Source organism: Heptranchias perlo, chromosome 41 (assembly GCF_035084215.1).
Source record: "Heptranchias perlo isolate sHepPer1 chromosome 41, sHepPer1.hap1, whole genome shotgun sequence".
NCBI lineage: Eukaryota > Metazoa > Chordata > Chondrichthyes > Hexanchiformes > Hexanchidae > Heptranchias > Heptranchias perlo.
The window spans coordinates 4,216,200-4,233,654 of NC_090365.1; the positions used below are offsets into that span (position 1 = coordinate 4,216,200).

Here is a 17,455-nt window from a genome sequence, read left to right on the forward strand (position 1 = left end):
GGCAAACAGCTGGCAGTGTCATCCTTGGCTCAGTGGGTAGCACTCTCACCTCTGAGTGAGAAGGTTGTGGGTTCAAGCCCCACTTCAGAGACTAGAGCATATAATCTAGGTGCCATCTTTTGGATGAGACGTTAAACCGAGGCCCAGTCTATCCCATGGCACTATTCAAAGAGCAGGGAAGCTCTCCTGGTGCCCTGGCCAATATTTATCCCGTAACCAACATCACTAAAACAGACTATCTGGTCGTTTATGGGACCTTGCTGTGCACAAATTAGCTGCTGCATTTCTTACATTACAACAGTGACTACGCTTCAAAAACACTTCATTGGTTGTAAAGCGCTTTGGGATGACCTGAGGTTGTGAAAGGCACTATCGATTTCAAGTCTGTTTCTTCTTCCTCTGTAACAGGACCCAACAGTTGATGGGATTTTCTCCTACTAGAGTTCTTAATAAAGACTAAGATCAGGAACTCTGCACAGGGAGCTTGTACCCTACTGTTGCACAGTACCATGGGTACACCAATGTGCTACATCATTTATTTCCTTTTTTTTTAATATATACACATTCTTCCATTTCCAAAATCAGAACAAGAGGCAACACAAAGCTACCTTGAATTTCATGCTACTTGGCACCAACTGATAAAGGGCCCCCTCTCCAGCACAGCCACCGACTTGGAAACGCAAATGCATTTTAAAATAAAAGAATGGCATCTCAAATTTTTATGAAAGCCTCTGCCATCTGGGGCTTTTCTTATTTTGGCATAGCTTGCTCCAAAAGACGAGGAACAGAAAATTCTTAACAATACATGGAATACCCAATTGAGATAATGCTATCCAGTGTAGAAACCCTATATGTACAATAGCGTTCCCCTCTAGGGGATTGTCTCATTGTAAATCGTCTAAACTCTTGTGTCTAATCCAGTGCTCTGAAGTTTCACTGGAACAATGGTGTACAGTTTCTTCAATCTGTGTTTGCATCATACCTGCATGTTATTTTTTTGATCAAAATATTATGGGCTATTTTAATTTCTGCGCACACATCTCGGCACAAGCAGTCAAATGTAAAGGGTCAATGCCGTTTGCCCTTGTTGGAATGTGCTACTTGGGAGCTTTCCAACCACAGGGTCATAACGAAGCTATGACAAGAGAACCATTAACCAAGACTCAAGTTACAGTACCACGTGCACAGCCCTGTATGCATTAAAGTCAGCTGTTGGGCCCAATAGTTTCAGGTCTGTTAACAGTATTAAAATCTATTTAGCAGATGACTGTATGTACAACCATTTTAAGTTAGCATAGGCGATACAAATTCCAACCAATAGTTAAATGCCTGCTATCATACTGTGTTCACCACCTCACTCTTGGAATATAATTTTAGCTGCATTATTATAAACTCTGTTTAGAATACACCAGGTGAAAGAGGAATTGTGTCGCACTGCACCAAATATTACCCTGGCAACCACAACCTTCACACTTTGAAAGCCACTGCTGTAATGGCTGAAAGCCTGCCAAATTTGAACAATGCCACATCACCTGGAGCACAACAAAGTTACACATCCTACAAATTCTAATTTCCTTTGTTGAATTTCAGCAGTAATTTTTTTTTTAAGAACGAGTTTTAGATATTAACTATTTGCACCCAAGGTACCTGCGTTGGGACAGCATCTGGATGGTATTCATCACAGAAGTTGACCAGACTTCTTTACAGATTCGTCACTCCATCATTTCACAGAATCATAGGATGGTTACAGCACAGAAGGAGGCCATTTGGCCCATCTAGCCGGTGCCAATTCTTTGTAAGAGCAATCCAGTTAGTCCCATTCCCCTGCTCTTTCCCCACAGCCCTGCAAAATTTTCTCTTCAAGTATTTATCCAATTCCTTTTTGAAAGTTACTATTGAATCTGCTTCCACCACTCTTTCAGGCAGTGCATTCCAGATCATAACTGCTCACTGAGTAAACAAGTTTTTCCTCATGTCGCCTTTGGTTCTTTTGCCAATCACTTTAAATCTGTGTCCTCTGGTTCTCGACCCTTCTGCCACTGGGAACAGTTTCTCTTTATTTACTTTATCTAAACCCTTCACGATTTTGAACACTTCTATCAAATCTCCTCTCAACCTTCTCTGCTTTAAGAAGAACAATCCCAGCTTCTCTAATTATCCACGTAACTGGTAATGTAATGTAATTTGTCCATTATTCATTTGGTGCCACCTGATGGATGTTACAGTCACTTGATATTTATTTCCATTGAAAAGGAAATTTAAAAGGGACATTCAGAAGTCTTACAAATGGACGTTTTTAAATACATGGGACACTGTTTTGGAATGATTGGCAGATCACAGGTCAATGACTGAGCACAACAAGACTCTTCTGCAATCTGAATTCCTCAAAATTGCACAGTGCAGTAACACAGCACATCTGGGTTGCTATGTTTTCATAAATGGAATTTAAAAAAAAACAAGTATGAAATTCACACATACCACTTTAAAAAATACATAAAATCGTATGTGAAGGAAGAGTCCTATCCCACTGAGAAGGGAAAAATGAGGAGCCATTTTACTACCCTGTAACTCATATCTATTATAATTGCATTCTCTCATATAGCTTCCTCTGACTAAACAATGCAGCAGGAGGTTATGAAAACCGCTTCTCAGAACCACTGGTACTCTCGCAATGGCTAAATACCAAACATCTTGATCATCTCCATGAGGCAATGAAAATTTAGTTTCTTCAACCTTGCAAAATACACAGTTTCTTCATGGATCTCACAAGTCTCACAGTTACCACCTCTGACCATAATTATTTATCTTCTTACATTCTTCACCTCACCATCTTTTCTGGCCTCAAATGAAATTCATATCTTCAACAAGTTCACTTCCCTTTCTGTGTGTTCCGCTCCTGAACACTCAAGTCTTTATAAAGCCCAAGTTGGTCCAAAACTTTGAAAACTGCTCCTGTATCTTTTGAAGGCTGTTGCAGCTCCCCCCTTGCACTCATGCACAAGGTACAAGAAAAAAGCTAGTCGTTTATTGGACAATCCCTCTAGCTGCCAACCCCACTCATCACATCTCATCTCTTTCACAATTTTATTGATAAAATTCTACGATCAGTGCACTTCTGAATTTTCTTTCGTATTCCTTTTTAGCTCCAAATATCTTATCCCCCCCATGCTCTTCCTTTTCATTACATCTCCGCAGCATTAAAATCATTGCGTTCTTAATACTCTTACTCAAAACTTTGGTATTCCATACCTGCTCAGTCCTTTCTTCCACAAACTTCAGGCTTTTAAAACACAAACCTGGTGTCAGCTAATCACTAATTCCTGATTTACTTTATCTTCCCCTGTTGACCTTGATGGTGTCCTGTGCTATGAGCCTTGGCCATTCACTTGGGTTTCTCAATTCAAAAAAAGTGTGGCAGATGAAATCTACCTACTCAGTGCAAACCTCCTCAAGCAACCAAGTTTCTCATTCTCAGGTGTTATCTCACCTTAGCCAGTTTCCCCCTCCCTAACTAGGGAAGCTGAAGCAAACCATAGTACGCCCTGACTGAGATCAGCTAACTGCCCCCACAGTGGGGATCATAACTGGATGACTCAGCTCTTGACTGGGCCAACTCACTGTGCCATGGCACGAGGGGGAGGGGAAGAGAGAGAACACCAAATTCTATGTTAGACAGTAGAGAACTTTCTCAAGAACATGTGGTTTGCATTTTCACCATAACTGATTTCTGCTCTCACTCCCTTCCCCTGATCTCCAAAGCTCCTGACAAATCACAGATACAGAATATGGGAATGAAGAGTAGAGGTCGTGCCTGTTCATATTGTTAACCTGCAAACTTTTCCCTCTTTCGCCCCCACATCAGAAACTCAGATATAAAGCAGGTGGTTAGCAGAGCGAGTGCACAAACCACATGGTCTTCACTTAAAGGTGGAACTAGAAAGAATTTTGAAACATTTCTTTCAACTGGTCAGCCTCATTACATTACAACAGTGACTACATTTCTAAAGTGCTTCATTGGCTATAAAGTACTTTGGGATGTCCTGAGAACGTGAGGGGCACTACATAAATGTAAGTCTTTGTTAGCTCCTTTACCTGAAATGGTCAACAGCTGGACTAAGCAGCTTTGAAGAGTGTGCAGATTGAATGTCCCGACTCAATCATTTTAAGCAAATAATTACACATTAGTACAAGTGACAGTGTGCAAACAATGAAAGGGTGCACTACATTTATTTTTTTAAACTTCTAGAAACTGGGGACAAAATAAAAACTGCAATCTGCAATGTGAGATTGAGGAATCATGAAATATTCTTGCCAAGACAATACTGTCGAGAGAGTTACTGTACAAAGCAGACTATTCAGACTTGTCTGAACACCATGGCCATCTAGCTGTGAGGTCCTCCGGAACTCTCAGTCCGCAGGGATGTCAGAAGATTGCATGTTACGACAAGAACATGAGGACAATGCCATCTGTGCATCTCTTTCTCCTTCCTCTCTACTGCGATGATCACCAGAAACAAATGTAATCACGAGAAATTTGTTAGGCATAGCTAAAAATGTATCTATACACAAGAGAATTGTGTGTTTTTATTTGTGGAAAAGTTTAATTATGGTTTATTTTCTACACTGATCTTTAGAAGGCACCAACTCCTATTGCAGCACAACTCCACAAGCTCTAGTAGCCCCCTCATACCTCAAAGTGGTCATTCTTCAGATGTAAAGCTGGAGAATTAATACACTTTTCAACCACTTTGGGGGTGGGGAGGAGGGTAAAAGAATCACAACCAAGCATAATCGTATTCTCATTCAATGCCCAAACACGCACACTTTCCAGCAAAGGGGTCACTGGACAGCAAGTCAAGGGCAGGAACCCTGCTTGACTTTTTGTAGCCTAGGGTTGCGGAAACAACCGCAGTGCTCCTATCACCACCCCAGTGGAGATCAATACAGCACAATGAAACTTTACTGTGGTCACAAACTTTACTCTATCAGTGAAGATGAGGCATGATATTTCCCAGAAAAGGAAGCAACAATCACAGCGCACTCTTGTCATTCACACCCATTCTTCAGTGGCCTCTTTCCAAGCAGCAAAGGTAGGATGAAGAAATGGAGCAGACTACCTCCTTATCCAACCGAAGGTAGATGTTGGGGTACAGAAGTAACTTAGAAAGTTGATAAAGCTCCTATTCTGATGACTGATACTCCAGTGAAGCTCAGGTACTAAGATATCTTTTGTGTAGTGACAAACATCAAAATGGGAGCTACACAAAGTGCTTCATAAACATAGACTCTGACAACCTGTGATTTGGATGTGATCAGAATCAAGTATCTTAATAATTCTCAGTTCCAGTTTTTCTGGAGATAGAAAATCAACTAACTGCTGTTATGTAGAGGCCTTATTCATAGAATCATTGAATATTACAGCACAGAAGGCCGCCATTCGGCCCATCATGCCTGTGCTGACTCTTTGAAAGAGCTATACAATTAGTCCCATTCCCCTGCCCTTTCCCCATTAGCCCTGCAAAATTTCTCCCTTCAAGAATTTATTCAAATCCCTTTTGAAAGTTACTATTGAATCTGCTTCCACCACCCTTTCAGGCAGCGCATTCCAGATCATAACTCGCTGTGTAAAAATAATTTCCCTCATCTCATCTCTGGCTCTTTTGTCAATTACCTTAAATCTGTGTCCTCTGATTACTCCCTCTGCTTGTGTGAGATTACTCCTGTGCTTCGAACAGGGGTTACGATGCAGAATCATTGCAAGTTCACCTCTTTTCCACCAAAGGAACTAAACCTTAAGCTTCACAGATTTTCTTTTTTGTATTAAAGAACAAAATGCTGGAAATGCATAGATCAGTCCGTATTGAAAGAGCGGTCATCTGAAACCAGCTTTTTGTTTCATATGTTCGCTAACCTGCTGTGCATTTCCAACTTTTTTTGGTATTATATGCTAAACAGCATAACAAGTAGCAATAAGTGGCATTTGTAAGGAAGCCACACAAACATCTAGGAACTTGATCCCATTTGTTGTTCAGAGCAGAGAAACACATGGAGTTGGGGCCAACAGGAAAACCAACAGATTTTCCATGGCCTAGTGCATGTTCCTTTAAAGTTCTGTATAAAGGGGTCTGTTCCAGGTAATGACACTGTCTGGAAGTTAGTTCCACAGGCAGGAGACACATTTATAGTTTTACCATTTATATCCTGTGCTAAAGCTTTGCGCTGGCTCAGAATTTTAAGTGATTAGAAAGAAAAACTATAAATGTTGGAAATCTGAAATTTAAAAAAAAATTGAAAATGTTTTGACGTACACAGCACATCCATCAACATCTGTGAAGCTAAGTGTGCATCTGCATGTAGACCTTTCATCAGAATTCTACAAAGGGTCTACACTTAAAACAGAAAACGGTCTTCACTGCACCGAAACTGGTGGAGCTGCTGCGTATTTCTAGTATCTTCTGTTTTTATTACAGAATATATTAAGGTACAAGGCACGGATGGAAATGAAACTTTAGTAAAATGACTACAGTACTAAATAAAGGTTGATATGATCTGCAATAACTTGATCTAAAATCTTATATACATAAGCTTTGTGTGGATTTATAGTGTCTACAGGATAATGAAAACCTTTCATTAAACTGCCTCTTTCCTGTCATATACCAGCTCACAACATTCCTGTTTCAAATGAAAACCCGTCAAATGAAGCTAAACTCAAGTATCACAATGCTGCTCAGTGTGAGCATAGTAATAGGAGAGAGAGGTGAAATCCAGAATGAATGGAAAGCTTGCAAAAAGGACATTTTACAATTTCACACCCAGGGAGATCTTCTGTGTCACCCGAGAGTTTGAACTGTGCAAAACGTCAGAGGCTCACTTTTGCAGTTTATAATATAACCAGAGTCTCTCAACTATGCAGATTCAGAAGAAAATTGTGAAAGCTGGAAATCTGAAATAAGAACAGAAAATACTGGAAGTACACAGCAAGGCATTCAGCATCCAAGAGAGAAGATACAGGTTAATGTTTCAAGGGTAACTCTTCATTAGAGTCAATTTCTGATGAAGGGCTGTACGTGAAATGTTAACCTGTCTTTCTTTTCAGTGCTCATCGACCTGCTGTGCGTATCCAACATTTCTCGTTATTCTCTATATAATGCTTGCGTGGACAAAAGCAGTATTAATTTTTGGGTGATCATTTTAGACAAACTAAATTATATAAAAATCCATGACGTGATCAGCAGCAGGTTCCTTCACTGAACCTCCCCCAGAGTCCATCCACCATTCCGAGAAAGACCACAGAACCAAAAGGAGAAACCTCTTTACCCAGAGAGTGGTTAGAATGTGGAACCCGCTACCTCGAGGAGTTGAGGTGAATAGCATAGATGCATTTCAGGGGAAGCTAGATAAACACATGAGGGAGAAAGGAATAGAAGGATATGCTGATGGGGTTAAATGAAGAAGGGTGGGAGGAAGCTTGTGTGGAGCATAAACACTGGCATAGACCTATTGAGCCGAATGGCCTGTTTCTGTGCTGTACGTTCTAAGTAATTCTAAAAGAATATTAAAAAATGTAATACTTAGTGAAGCACTGAGTACTTATAACCTGGTTGAAAAATTGGGCTTGGTACATCACTGAAATATAACCCAAACCACCACTCAATCCAGGGCGCAGGATTGTACAGCAGATTTATTGCTGAGCTAGCGCAAGTTGCACTGTAGAAGGAAATAAATATTGGAAACCAAGATCCTGCATATTTATAGCTGCACTGAACAGGATCGGTGTATCAGAAACAGAAACCACCCACAGTCCCCACACCACAGTGTTAGACGGTATAAAAGCATGCCGCATCGTTCCTACCTGTCAACAATGACTTTGTGCCGACTGGACAGAATGCCTCCAGACCCGGGCGAAGAGAAGCTTCCGGAAGGGTTACGAAATGGCTGAATTCTTTCGGCTACTGCTGGCAATGCTGCATTGTACAAAGTTTCTGGATAACTAACCGGTCTGTAAGATAAATGGAATGCTTGACAAATTCCACTTTGACTAAAACTGGCACTCGATATTTAATGACAATTTATTTACACTGATTGAATTACCCTGCCGTAGAATTTACATATCCTACGTGGCAGTGCTGATGTACACTTTATTACATGGGTGTCTGTCATGTTTGGACAATGGCAGCGAAGGTAACTACAGTAAGATATGAATATCATCACATAATTGTCAACAGTGGAACATGTTCTAGAACATCTGAGTAGAGTACAAGATCTTAGTCATCTTTTCCAAATTACTGCATTAAGTATCTGCACAATAGTTGGCCTTTTCTCCCCAACTGAATGTAATCTAGTCAATTTATTATATGGATATTTGCTCGAAATCTGACATTGCATCTTTGTCTGTACGGAGACCCTTTCGCCCATACAAAGACTGTTCACGTTACCTTCCTGCTCACCCCAGCAGGGAACACATGGTGTCCAGTTTTTGCAGCCAGTAAGAAAGAAATTCAATTCTGATGGCAGGGACTCAACTGTCGAAACCGGATGAAAACCCGAGCCAAATATTTTTGGAAATAACCAAGTAATATTACTGTACAAGGATATACTGTTCACAACTAAAAACAGACAATTCACAGCTGGCTTACATTCAAATACAGCACGAAAGAAAATACTAAGCAAACTTAGGCTGCTTAGAACTGATGGGTATTTCACATCTTTTTAAACAAAAAAAACCCTCACAACGTGCAATCTTGTTCTACACATTTATTCACTTGAACTTTAGTGGTTGGCTTTGTTCCCGTTTTGGAAGATTCCTCAAACATTTGTCAACTGGTGTTGATCTTTGTAGGCCTGCTTGGCTTCAGTGTAAATTAGGAAGAACATTGCTAAAAGTTGCAAACATTAAGGACCAACTCTGTAGATTTAGCTTGTTGCGATAGATGACTTTCATCCGATAACAAATTCACAGACCCGCATTTTTGTGCTGAGCTGGTCATTTATACTCGAGCGCAGCTGATGGTGGGAGTGTAAAAGCATTTTCAGAAGTACTTCATCCTGTTCTAATTGCTCAATGTATATATGGTTAGAAATGACAGCATAATGCTGAACATTTCCTTGACCTTAGGGTGACATGTACATAAATCAGTCGATGATCAGTATATTTTTCTGGGAATAAGGGGGGAGAGTCAAGAGGTAGAACAACAAACCATTGATTACCTTCCAGTGCCTGCATATTTGGAGTCAGAAAAGTAAGTGGATTAGACACTGTCTTTCACCACCAGATCTTGGTTCAAAATGCAGTCCAGTATAAGAAAGAAATCCAGTCTCAACCCAATTTCCTAGTGGACATGGGGCTACAGTGCAAAACTGTACCAACTAACACTCTAATTGGTAATCTCACTCAGAGAGCAGATAGTTGGTGTGGGAAATGGAAAATAAAGTCACACTAGTTTGAAGTTGTGTTGCTACACGTTGTGGGGGCAGAGTAGAGGGAGCTTTCTTCTGCATTTAGCTATGCTATAGCCAACCATAACCTGGGAGTACTTGATGCTGACAATGGATGCAGGAAACAGGAAGCGTTCCATTACCCAGCACTTGCATCTCTCACCTCAATGAGCGTAAAAAAGAAAACAACTGCACTGGAGGAATCAGAAGAATAGAAACAAAGACCTTTTGCAATGAATACAATGAACACTTAAAATCATGTTGAGAACAAAGCCGTTCACCCACCCAACCCCAAACAATTCTTAATTCATCCAATAGGTTGAGGTTTGACAGATGTCTAATACTAAAAAATCGGTGGCTGAAGAATATTTTAAATTGGGGACAGCAGTACATAGAAATTACAGCACAAAAACAGGCCATTCGGCCCAACTGGTGTTTATGTTCCACACGAGCTTCCTCCCACCCTATCAACGTAACCTTCTATTCCTTTTTCCCCTCGTGTGTTTATACAGCTTCCCCTTAAATGCATCTATCCTATTAGCCTCAACTACTCTTTGTGGTAGCGAGTTCCACATTCTAACTGCTCTCTGGGTAAAGAAGTTTCTCCTGAATTCTCTATGGGATTTATTAGTGACTACCTTATATTTATGGCCCCTAGTTTTGGTCTCCCCCACAAGCGGAAACATTTTCTCCACGTCTACCCTATCAAACCCTTTCATAATCTTAAAGGCCTCTATCTGGTCACCCCTCAGCCTTCTCTTTTCTAGACAGCTCTAGATGAAAGGACTTGCCTCTTGCTGTTCTTTGCTTGTGGATCACTGTATGCAACAGGGACTCCCTGTTGTTTTGAGGTCTGGTTCCGGCTTGATATCTGAGTATGTCCAGTCCCTACCCATCGCTGGGACTGTGACGTGCTGTGAGTTGTGGGACCGCTCCACTGTAGCGTACTGTTTCTGTACGGTGGTCTCAATCCAGGGGGCATACATTCGTTCTCAGTTTTACTGTCCACTGTGTGCATTTCATACAATTCAGAGCAACCCCTGGAGCAAATGGAGGCAAGGTATTAGTGACGGAATTAAGGCAATGATCTCATCAACTGCTCAAATGATGTTTCATAAAAGCAAGTATTTTAAAGAGCAAAACTCAAGATTGCTGCTATTTATAATACAGTGGCAATGTAATTTCTCTGCAGGTCACAAAGGAAAGAACATTTTGTCTCACTGGGTCTTTTGAACAGCAAGTATTCAGATGATTCTGGGATACTGTAGCGCTGAGTAACGGGTGACTTAAGTTCCAATAAATTCAATTCAATATTTGTGGCATCACCAATGAAATGACTGTCTTGCCACAATGTGTTTGCTTGGGTTTTATACAAGGCACTTTGTCATTGTTACTCGCTTCTTTCTGTATGGTTACTTGACCAGAAGGTCGCAGGTTAAACCCCCAGTCTATGCTGATCTCAGCTGGGGAGGCAGGAGAGGTGCTACAACTAGTCTCGGCAACCCTCGTTTAGGGATGGCAAAACCAGCCAGATCTCCAACTCTTGATTGCTATCCAACGAGCCCCGTTGGACGTGTGTACGTGCGGATAGTTTGGGTTTAGCTGTATGTCCTCTACAGTTAAAATGTCTCTCCATCCACACTCACACCTGAAGAATAGACCCTTGAGAGGAGCACCAGAGAGCATCACACACCTGTGGAGTCGTACCCTAGTAAGAGTCTGCACCGCGAGGAGAAGAGGGAAAAATGGCAACAAAAAAAAACACGCAAATGCTAAGTCAAACCACACTGCTCTGGTAACTTGGAGGCATTGGAGAAGGTGCAAAAAAGATTCACAATGATACCAGAACTGAGAGGAGATACTTATCAGGAAAGGCTGAACAGGAATGGGGGTCTTTTATCTAGAAAAAAGGCAGCAGCTGAAGGGGTGACCTATAGAGATCTCGAATATAATGAAAGGGTTTGATAGGTTGGATGTAGAGAAAATGTTTCCACTTGTGGGGGGAGTCCAAAACTAGAGGGCATAAATATAAGGTAGTCACGAATAAATCCAATAGGGAATTCAGGAGAAAATTCTTTACCCAGAGAGAGGTAAGAATGTGGAATGTACTATCACAAGGAATAGTTGAGGTGAATAGCACTGATGCATGTAAGGAGAAGCTGGATAAGCACACAAAGGAGGAAGGAATAGAAGAGTATGCTGATAGGGTGAGATGAAGTAGGAGGAGGCTCGTGTGCAGCATAAACACCGGCATAGACCAGTTGGGCCAAACGGCCCATTTCTGTGCTGTAGATTCGATGTAACTCTCCGAGCAGCCAAATCATGGGCGCCACTGGAGGCACCCATGAACCAGTCGCTTTGCTGCTTTCGTAGGCTGGGAACAGATGTTGTCTGGGCTTTCTTTTCAGAAGCTAGAATACAAGTCTGAGGACAGGAACACATCTGCCAAAACTTGGTCGGAATCCAAATCAAATGGTTTTGTGAAAACGGCCAAAGTAACATTACTGTCTAAGGATAGGCTGTTCACAATCAAAAACAGACGGCTCCCAGCAAGCCCCCTTTCACAAGCAGCCCGCAAGGAAGCCACTTATCAAGCTTGGTGAGAAGCCAATTAAATGAATTTTGAATCCAAAGGAGAGGACACTTCAGATGTGCAGGATGCCAAGACAGACGATTCCAAGCATGGTCATATTTGTAAAAGGAAACACTTTGTCCAAACAGAAGAAGTCACTCATAAAATTTAGTTTAGTTTAGAGAAGGCAAAAATGTTTCTTCAAGCATGCTTGGGCTGCTTCATAACAAATGATCTCTTTTCTCAGCAGGCAAGGCAATAAACACTGGTCTGGAATGGCATACTGTGCAAGAGGTCTCAAAAGAACAGTCAGAAAACTAACCCAAAAAATGGGAGGGGGGGGGGCAGGAAATAGAGACTGACTAAAGAACCAGGGTTCACTGTGCGGGACTGTACTGGTGAAAGCTATTGCATGGAGTAGTTGAGACAAATAGCATAGATGCATTCAAGGGGAATGCTATATATAAACACATGAGGGAGAAAAAAAATAGGATATGCTGATGGGGTTAGATGAAGTAGGGTGGAAGGAGCCTCTTGTGGAGCATAAACACTGGCATGGACCAGTTGGGCTGAATGGCCTGTTTCTGTGCTGTGTGATTCTATGTGAAAACAAACACATACATTTGCCGCAATGACTTACAAGTTATTAATTCAACATCTGTGTGGATTTGGCTGAGTTTTCAATAGGTCCTCCATTCTTATGTATCCATTAAACTACTAATTTGACAGAGCACAGAATTATAATTTAAACCCCAATTTCTCTTCTAATGACCCACTGCTGCTGTTTTCCAACCATTTACTTAGAGTGGTGGAACTGACACTGTCGGGGCACAGATTCTTCCACAGGGACTGTCAGTGCTACTCTGCCTCTGTTGACAAAGGGCAAGGACCACCAATGTACCTGTTCCACTTGATGAAATACCCCCTCCTCCATCCTTTCCCTCCATTCAGCAGATTGTATCCAAATTCAGCAACTTCAGGCTCACTGAGTGAAAGAAGTTTGTGTTGACTTTCAAGGATTGAAATAAAATAAAGAGTAGCTTGCAGCATTACTGTGTGAGAAATAGGAGCAGCAGTAGGCCATATGGCCCCTCGAGCCTGCTCTGCCGTTCAATAAGATCATGACTGATCTTCGACCTCAACTCCACTTGCCCTCCCCATCTCCAAATCCCTTGATTCCCTTAGTATCCAAAAATCTATCGATCTCAGTCTTGAAAACACTCAACGACTGAGCATCCACTGCCCCCGGGTTAGAGAATTCCAAAGATTCGCAACACTTAGTGAAGAAATGTTTCCTCATCTCAGTCCTAAATGGCCAACCCCTTATCTTGAGACTATGATCCTTAGTTCTAGACTCTCCAGCCAGGGTAAACAGCCTCTCAGCATCTACCCTGTCAAGCCCTCTAAGAATTTTATACATTTCAATGAGATCACCTCTCAAGCTTCTAAACTCCAGAGAATATAGGCCCATTCTACTCAAACTCTCCTCATAGAACACCCCTCTCATCCCAGGAACCAATCGAGTGAACCTTTGATGGACCACCTCTAAGGCAAGTATATCCTTCCTTAGGTAAGGGGAACAAAACTACACAGTACTCCATATATAGGGCTCTGGTGAGACCATACAAGTGCAGCAAGACGTCCTTACTCTAATAGTCCAACTCCCTTGCAATAAAGGCCAACATACTATTTGCTTCCCTAATTGTTTGCTGTACCTGCATGTTAACTTTGTGATTCGTGTACAAGGACACCCAAATCCCCCTGACTACCAACATTTCTTAGTCTCTCGCTTTTTAAAAAATATTCTGCTTTTGTATTCTTCCTACCAAAGTGGATAATTTCACATTTCCCCACATTACACTCCATCTGCCACCTTCTCGCCCACTCATTTAATCTGCCTATATCCCTTTGCAGCCTGCGTCCTCCTCACAGCTTACTTTCCCACCTAGCTTTGTATCGTCAACAAACTTGGATACACTACACTCTGTCCCCTCATCTAAGTCATTGATATATACTGTAAACAGCTGAGGCCCAAGCACGGATCGTTGCGGCAGCCCACAAGTTTCAACCTGCCAACCCGAAAATGACCTGTTTATTCCTACACTCTATTTTCTGTCCGTTAACCAATCTTCAACCCATGCTAATATATTACCCCCAATCCCATGAGCCCCAATCTTGTATAACAACCTCTTGTATGGTACCTTATCGAATGCCTTTTGAAAATCCAAATATATTACATCCATTGGTTTCCCCCTTATCTACCCTGCTAGTTACACCCTCAAAAAACTAAGATTTGTCAAACACGATTTCCCTTTCATAATACCGTGTTGACTCTGCCTAATCATACTTTAATTTTCTAAGTGCCCTGTTACCACGTCCTTAATAGTCTAGCATTTTCCCAACAACTGATGGCAGGCTAACTGGCCTATGGTTCCCTGTTTTCTCTCTCTCTCTCTCTCTCTCCTTTCTTGAATAGCGGGGTTATATTTGCTACCTTCCAATCCATGTGGACTGTTCTAGAATCTAGGGAATTCTGGAAGATCAAAACCAATGCATCCACCTCTTTTAAAACCCTAGGATGTAGACTATCAGGTCCAGGGGACTTGTTGGCTTTTAGTCCTATTAATTTCTCCAGTACTTTTTCTTTACTAATCTTAATTAATTTAAGTTCCTCATTCCCATTAGAATCTTGGTTTCCCACTATTTCCGGTACGTTTTTTTTAATGTCTTCTACTGTGAAGACAGATACAAAATATTTGTTTAACGTCTCTGCCATTTCCTTATTCCCCATTATAATTTCTCCCATCTCTGCCTCTAAAAGGACCCACGTTTACTTTCATTAATCGCTTCCCTTTTACATACTTGTAAAAGCTCTTACAATCTGTTTTTATATTTCTTTCTAGTTTACTCTCATATTCAATTCTCTCCCTCTATCAAATTCTTGGTCATCCTTTGGTGAGTTCTAAAACCCTCCCAATCCTCAGTCTTACTATTCTTTTTGGCAACATTGTAAGCCTCTTCTTTTAATCTAATACTATCCTTAACTTCTCTCGCTAGCTGTGGTTGGATCACTTTTCCTGTGGAGTTTTTATTCCTCAAAGGAATGTATATTCGTTGACAATTAGGAATTATTTATTTAAATGTTTGTCATTGCTTATCTACCGTCATATCTTTTCATCTAATTTCCCAATCTACCTTAGCCAACTCGCCCCTTGTATCTACGTAATTGTCTTTGTTTAAATTTAAGACCCTAGTTTCAGACTTAACTACATCACTCTCAAACTCAATATGAAATTCTATCATATTATGATCACTCTCCCCCAGTGGATCCTTAACCATAAGATTGCTAATTAGCCCTGTCTCATTACATAATATTAGATCTAAAATAGCCTGTTCCCCAATTGGTTCCTCAACTGCTGCTATCATTCCATCATCTTGGCCAAGGAAATAAAATGCATTCTTTTTGAACAGGTTGATACCTGTTTTCAAGTATTCTGTTTGATTTTTGTGCAAAATTAGTCTTGTTTTTCAAAAGCACTGACAAAGGGGCTTTGCTCTACATTCCCAATGTCTCCTTCAGCGAGATACGTGTGGGCTGGCCTGATAACTCATGAGTGAGGCTGTCATGATCAAGCTGGGCTCAGTGCCACAAATCTTATTCTAGTGCTTCTCATTGTCCATCCTGCTTCCACCACATTTCAGGAATTAAAATTGAAACATTAAATTTGATGGAAATTCATTAATTTCCAATGCATTATATAGATTTTATATTAAAAAGATTTCAGACACATCACCACGTGGTAACTGCCTCTATATGGATAAAATATCAGCTAATTCCTCATTAACTGGGTAATCTCAGTTATAAAATATTTGGGCTTAATCCTATGAGGAGGCCAGTTACCTTTTGACACCCACACACTCTAAGTGAAGATTACAAAAAAAGGCTAATTTTCTGTACAATTTTATTTTAAAAAGCAAAATAGAAAGGCAGAGCTGACTATACTGAAAAACATCCTGCTTAATGGTTATTAGAACGTGCAAACTAAAGAAAAATGACTTGCATTTATTTAACGCCTTTCATAACCTCAGGATGTCCCAAAGCGCTTTACAGTCAATTAATGCTTTTCTGAAGTGTAGTCACTGTTGTAATGTGGGTAATACAACACTACTGTGCGATATTAGTGTGCAAACAATAAACATTCATACAACATTAATTTGTCATAATTCTAGCAGAAGCATTAAACTGCTTATTTGACTCCATTAAAAAGCTAATAAATTAATTTAGTACAAAGTTATTAGCTGGGGTTTTTTGCTTCAGCGCTTACCCTGCCTGTATTATAATGGGCAGAAAATCGTAGGCCTATTGAGCACTGAAGCAGAAAACACCACCCCTCAAATACTGTGCATAGCAATTTCAGGGTCTACATCGAATTTTCATAAAGCTAGTCTTGAAAAGTTGCTGACAAATTTGGATTTTATATTTTCTACCCTTTTTCTCCTTCCATCTTGCCACTTTGGGGACCGAGTAGACAGATACCCCACTGAGAGTCAGACTAGGGTTAGTTCTTTGCCAGTTATAGGTTTTGTTATTGATCTTTGGAGCTGGTTTAAAAAAAAAAGTTTTTGTTTTGTGGATTTTGTTTTGCTCACTGGAGGAGAGGGATGTTGGTGCTGGGGAATGGAATCATTTTCCAGCACTCCCAGGTTAGGTATAACATGACTTTGTGGACAGTAAAGCTCTCTCTACTCTGTCCCAATAACTTGCCCCAGCACCAAACTCAAGCACTCCACCTGCACCATTTTCCATTCCCTCCCCCAAGCTATCTTGTACACTCAGTGATAATGCCAAACAGCTCCAAATTCCGGGCCGTAGCCCAATAGGAACTGGATTGAGACACCCTCACCACATTTCACATTGACATTTTAAAAGACACGCACATGCCACACACCTCCCCTCCCCCACCCATCCCGAGCCTGTCCACTAGCAGCAACAAATCTACAAATCTTGTTAAAAACAGTACAATGATTCACTGCATAATTCACACACAGCAAACATAATTCTTCCATGACCATGGATTTATAAGAGGCGTTGCCAAAACATCAACTAAATTTTACGATCTTTCATAACTCTCTTCAGCTTTAGGTTACCTGGAACTCCCTTTAACAAGCTGCTAACAGTCTTGAGGCCTTTCTGTACAGGAGAGAGGGAAGGTTTTGAAATGACAGCACATTCTCAATCCAACACAAGGTAGAATATTGGGGAGTTTTCGTTTATGAAATGTCAACTTTGGTTAGTCAGCCCTGACACACTCATGCACAAGCTTACAACTTTTACCAAATATAAAATAAAACTGCCCCAACATGTTTTTAGTAGTCACTCTGAAACCACAAAGCAGGCGTGGTCAGAATGATCTGTGCAAAACTCTACATTAAAACTGGATCATCCCA

General features: G+C 40.9%; 1 protein-coding gene across 4 annotated transcripts in view; it reads right to left on the reverse strand.

Moving 5' to 3' along the window:
* sipa1l3 (signal-induced proliferation-associated 1 like 3) overlaps positions 1–17,455 on the reverse strand; it is a 192,572-nt gene that overhangs the window by 54,161 nt on the left and 120,956 nt on the right. For 3 of the 4 annotated variants that reach the window (XM_067974935.1, XM_067974936.1, XM_067974934.1), the window contains exons 11-12: positions 10,227–10,475; positions 7,853–7,999 (exon numbers count right to left, since the gene is read on the reverse strand). In XM_067974935.1, the coding sequence (XP_067831036.1) occupies positions 7,853–7,999; positions 10,227–10,475 (396 nt within the window). The remainder of the gene's footprint in view (positions 1–7,852; positions 8,000–10,226; positions 10,476–17,455) is intronic. The other variant, XM_067974937.1, reaches the window with a different exon arrangement.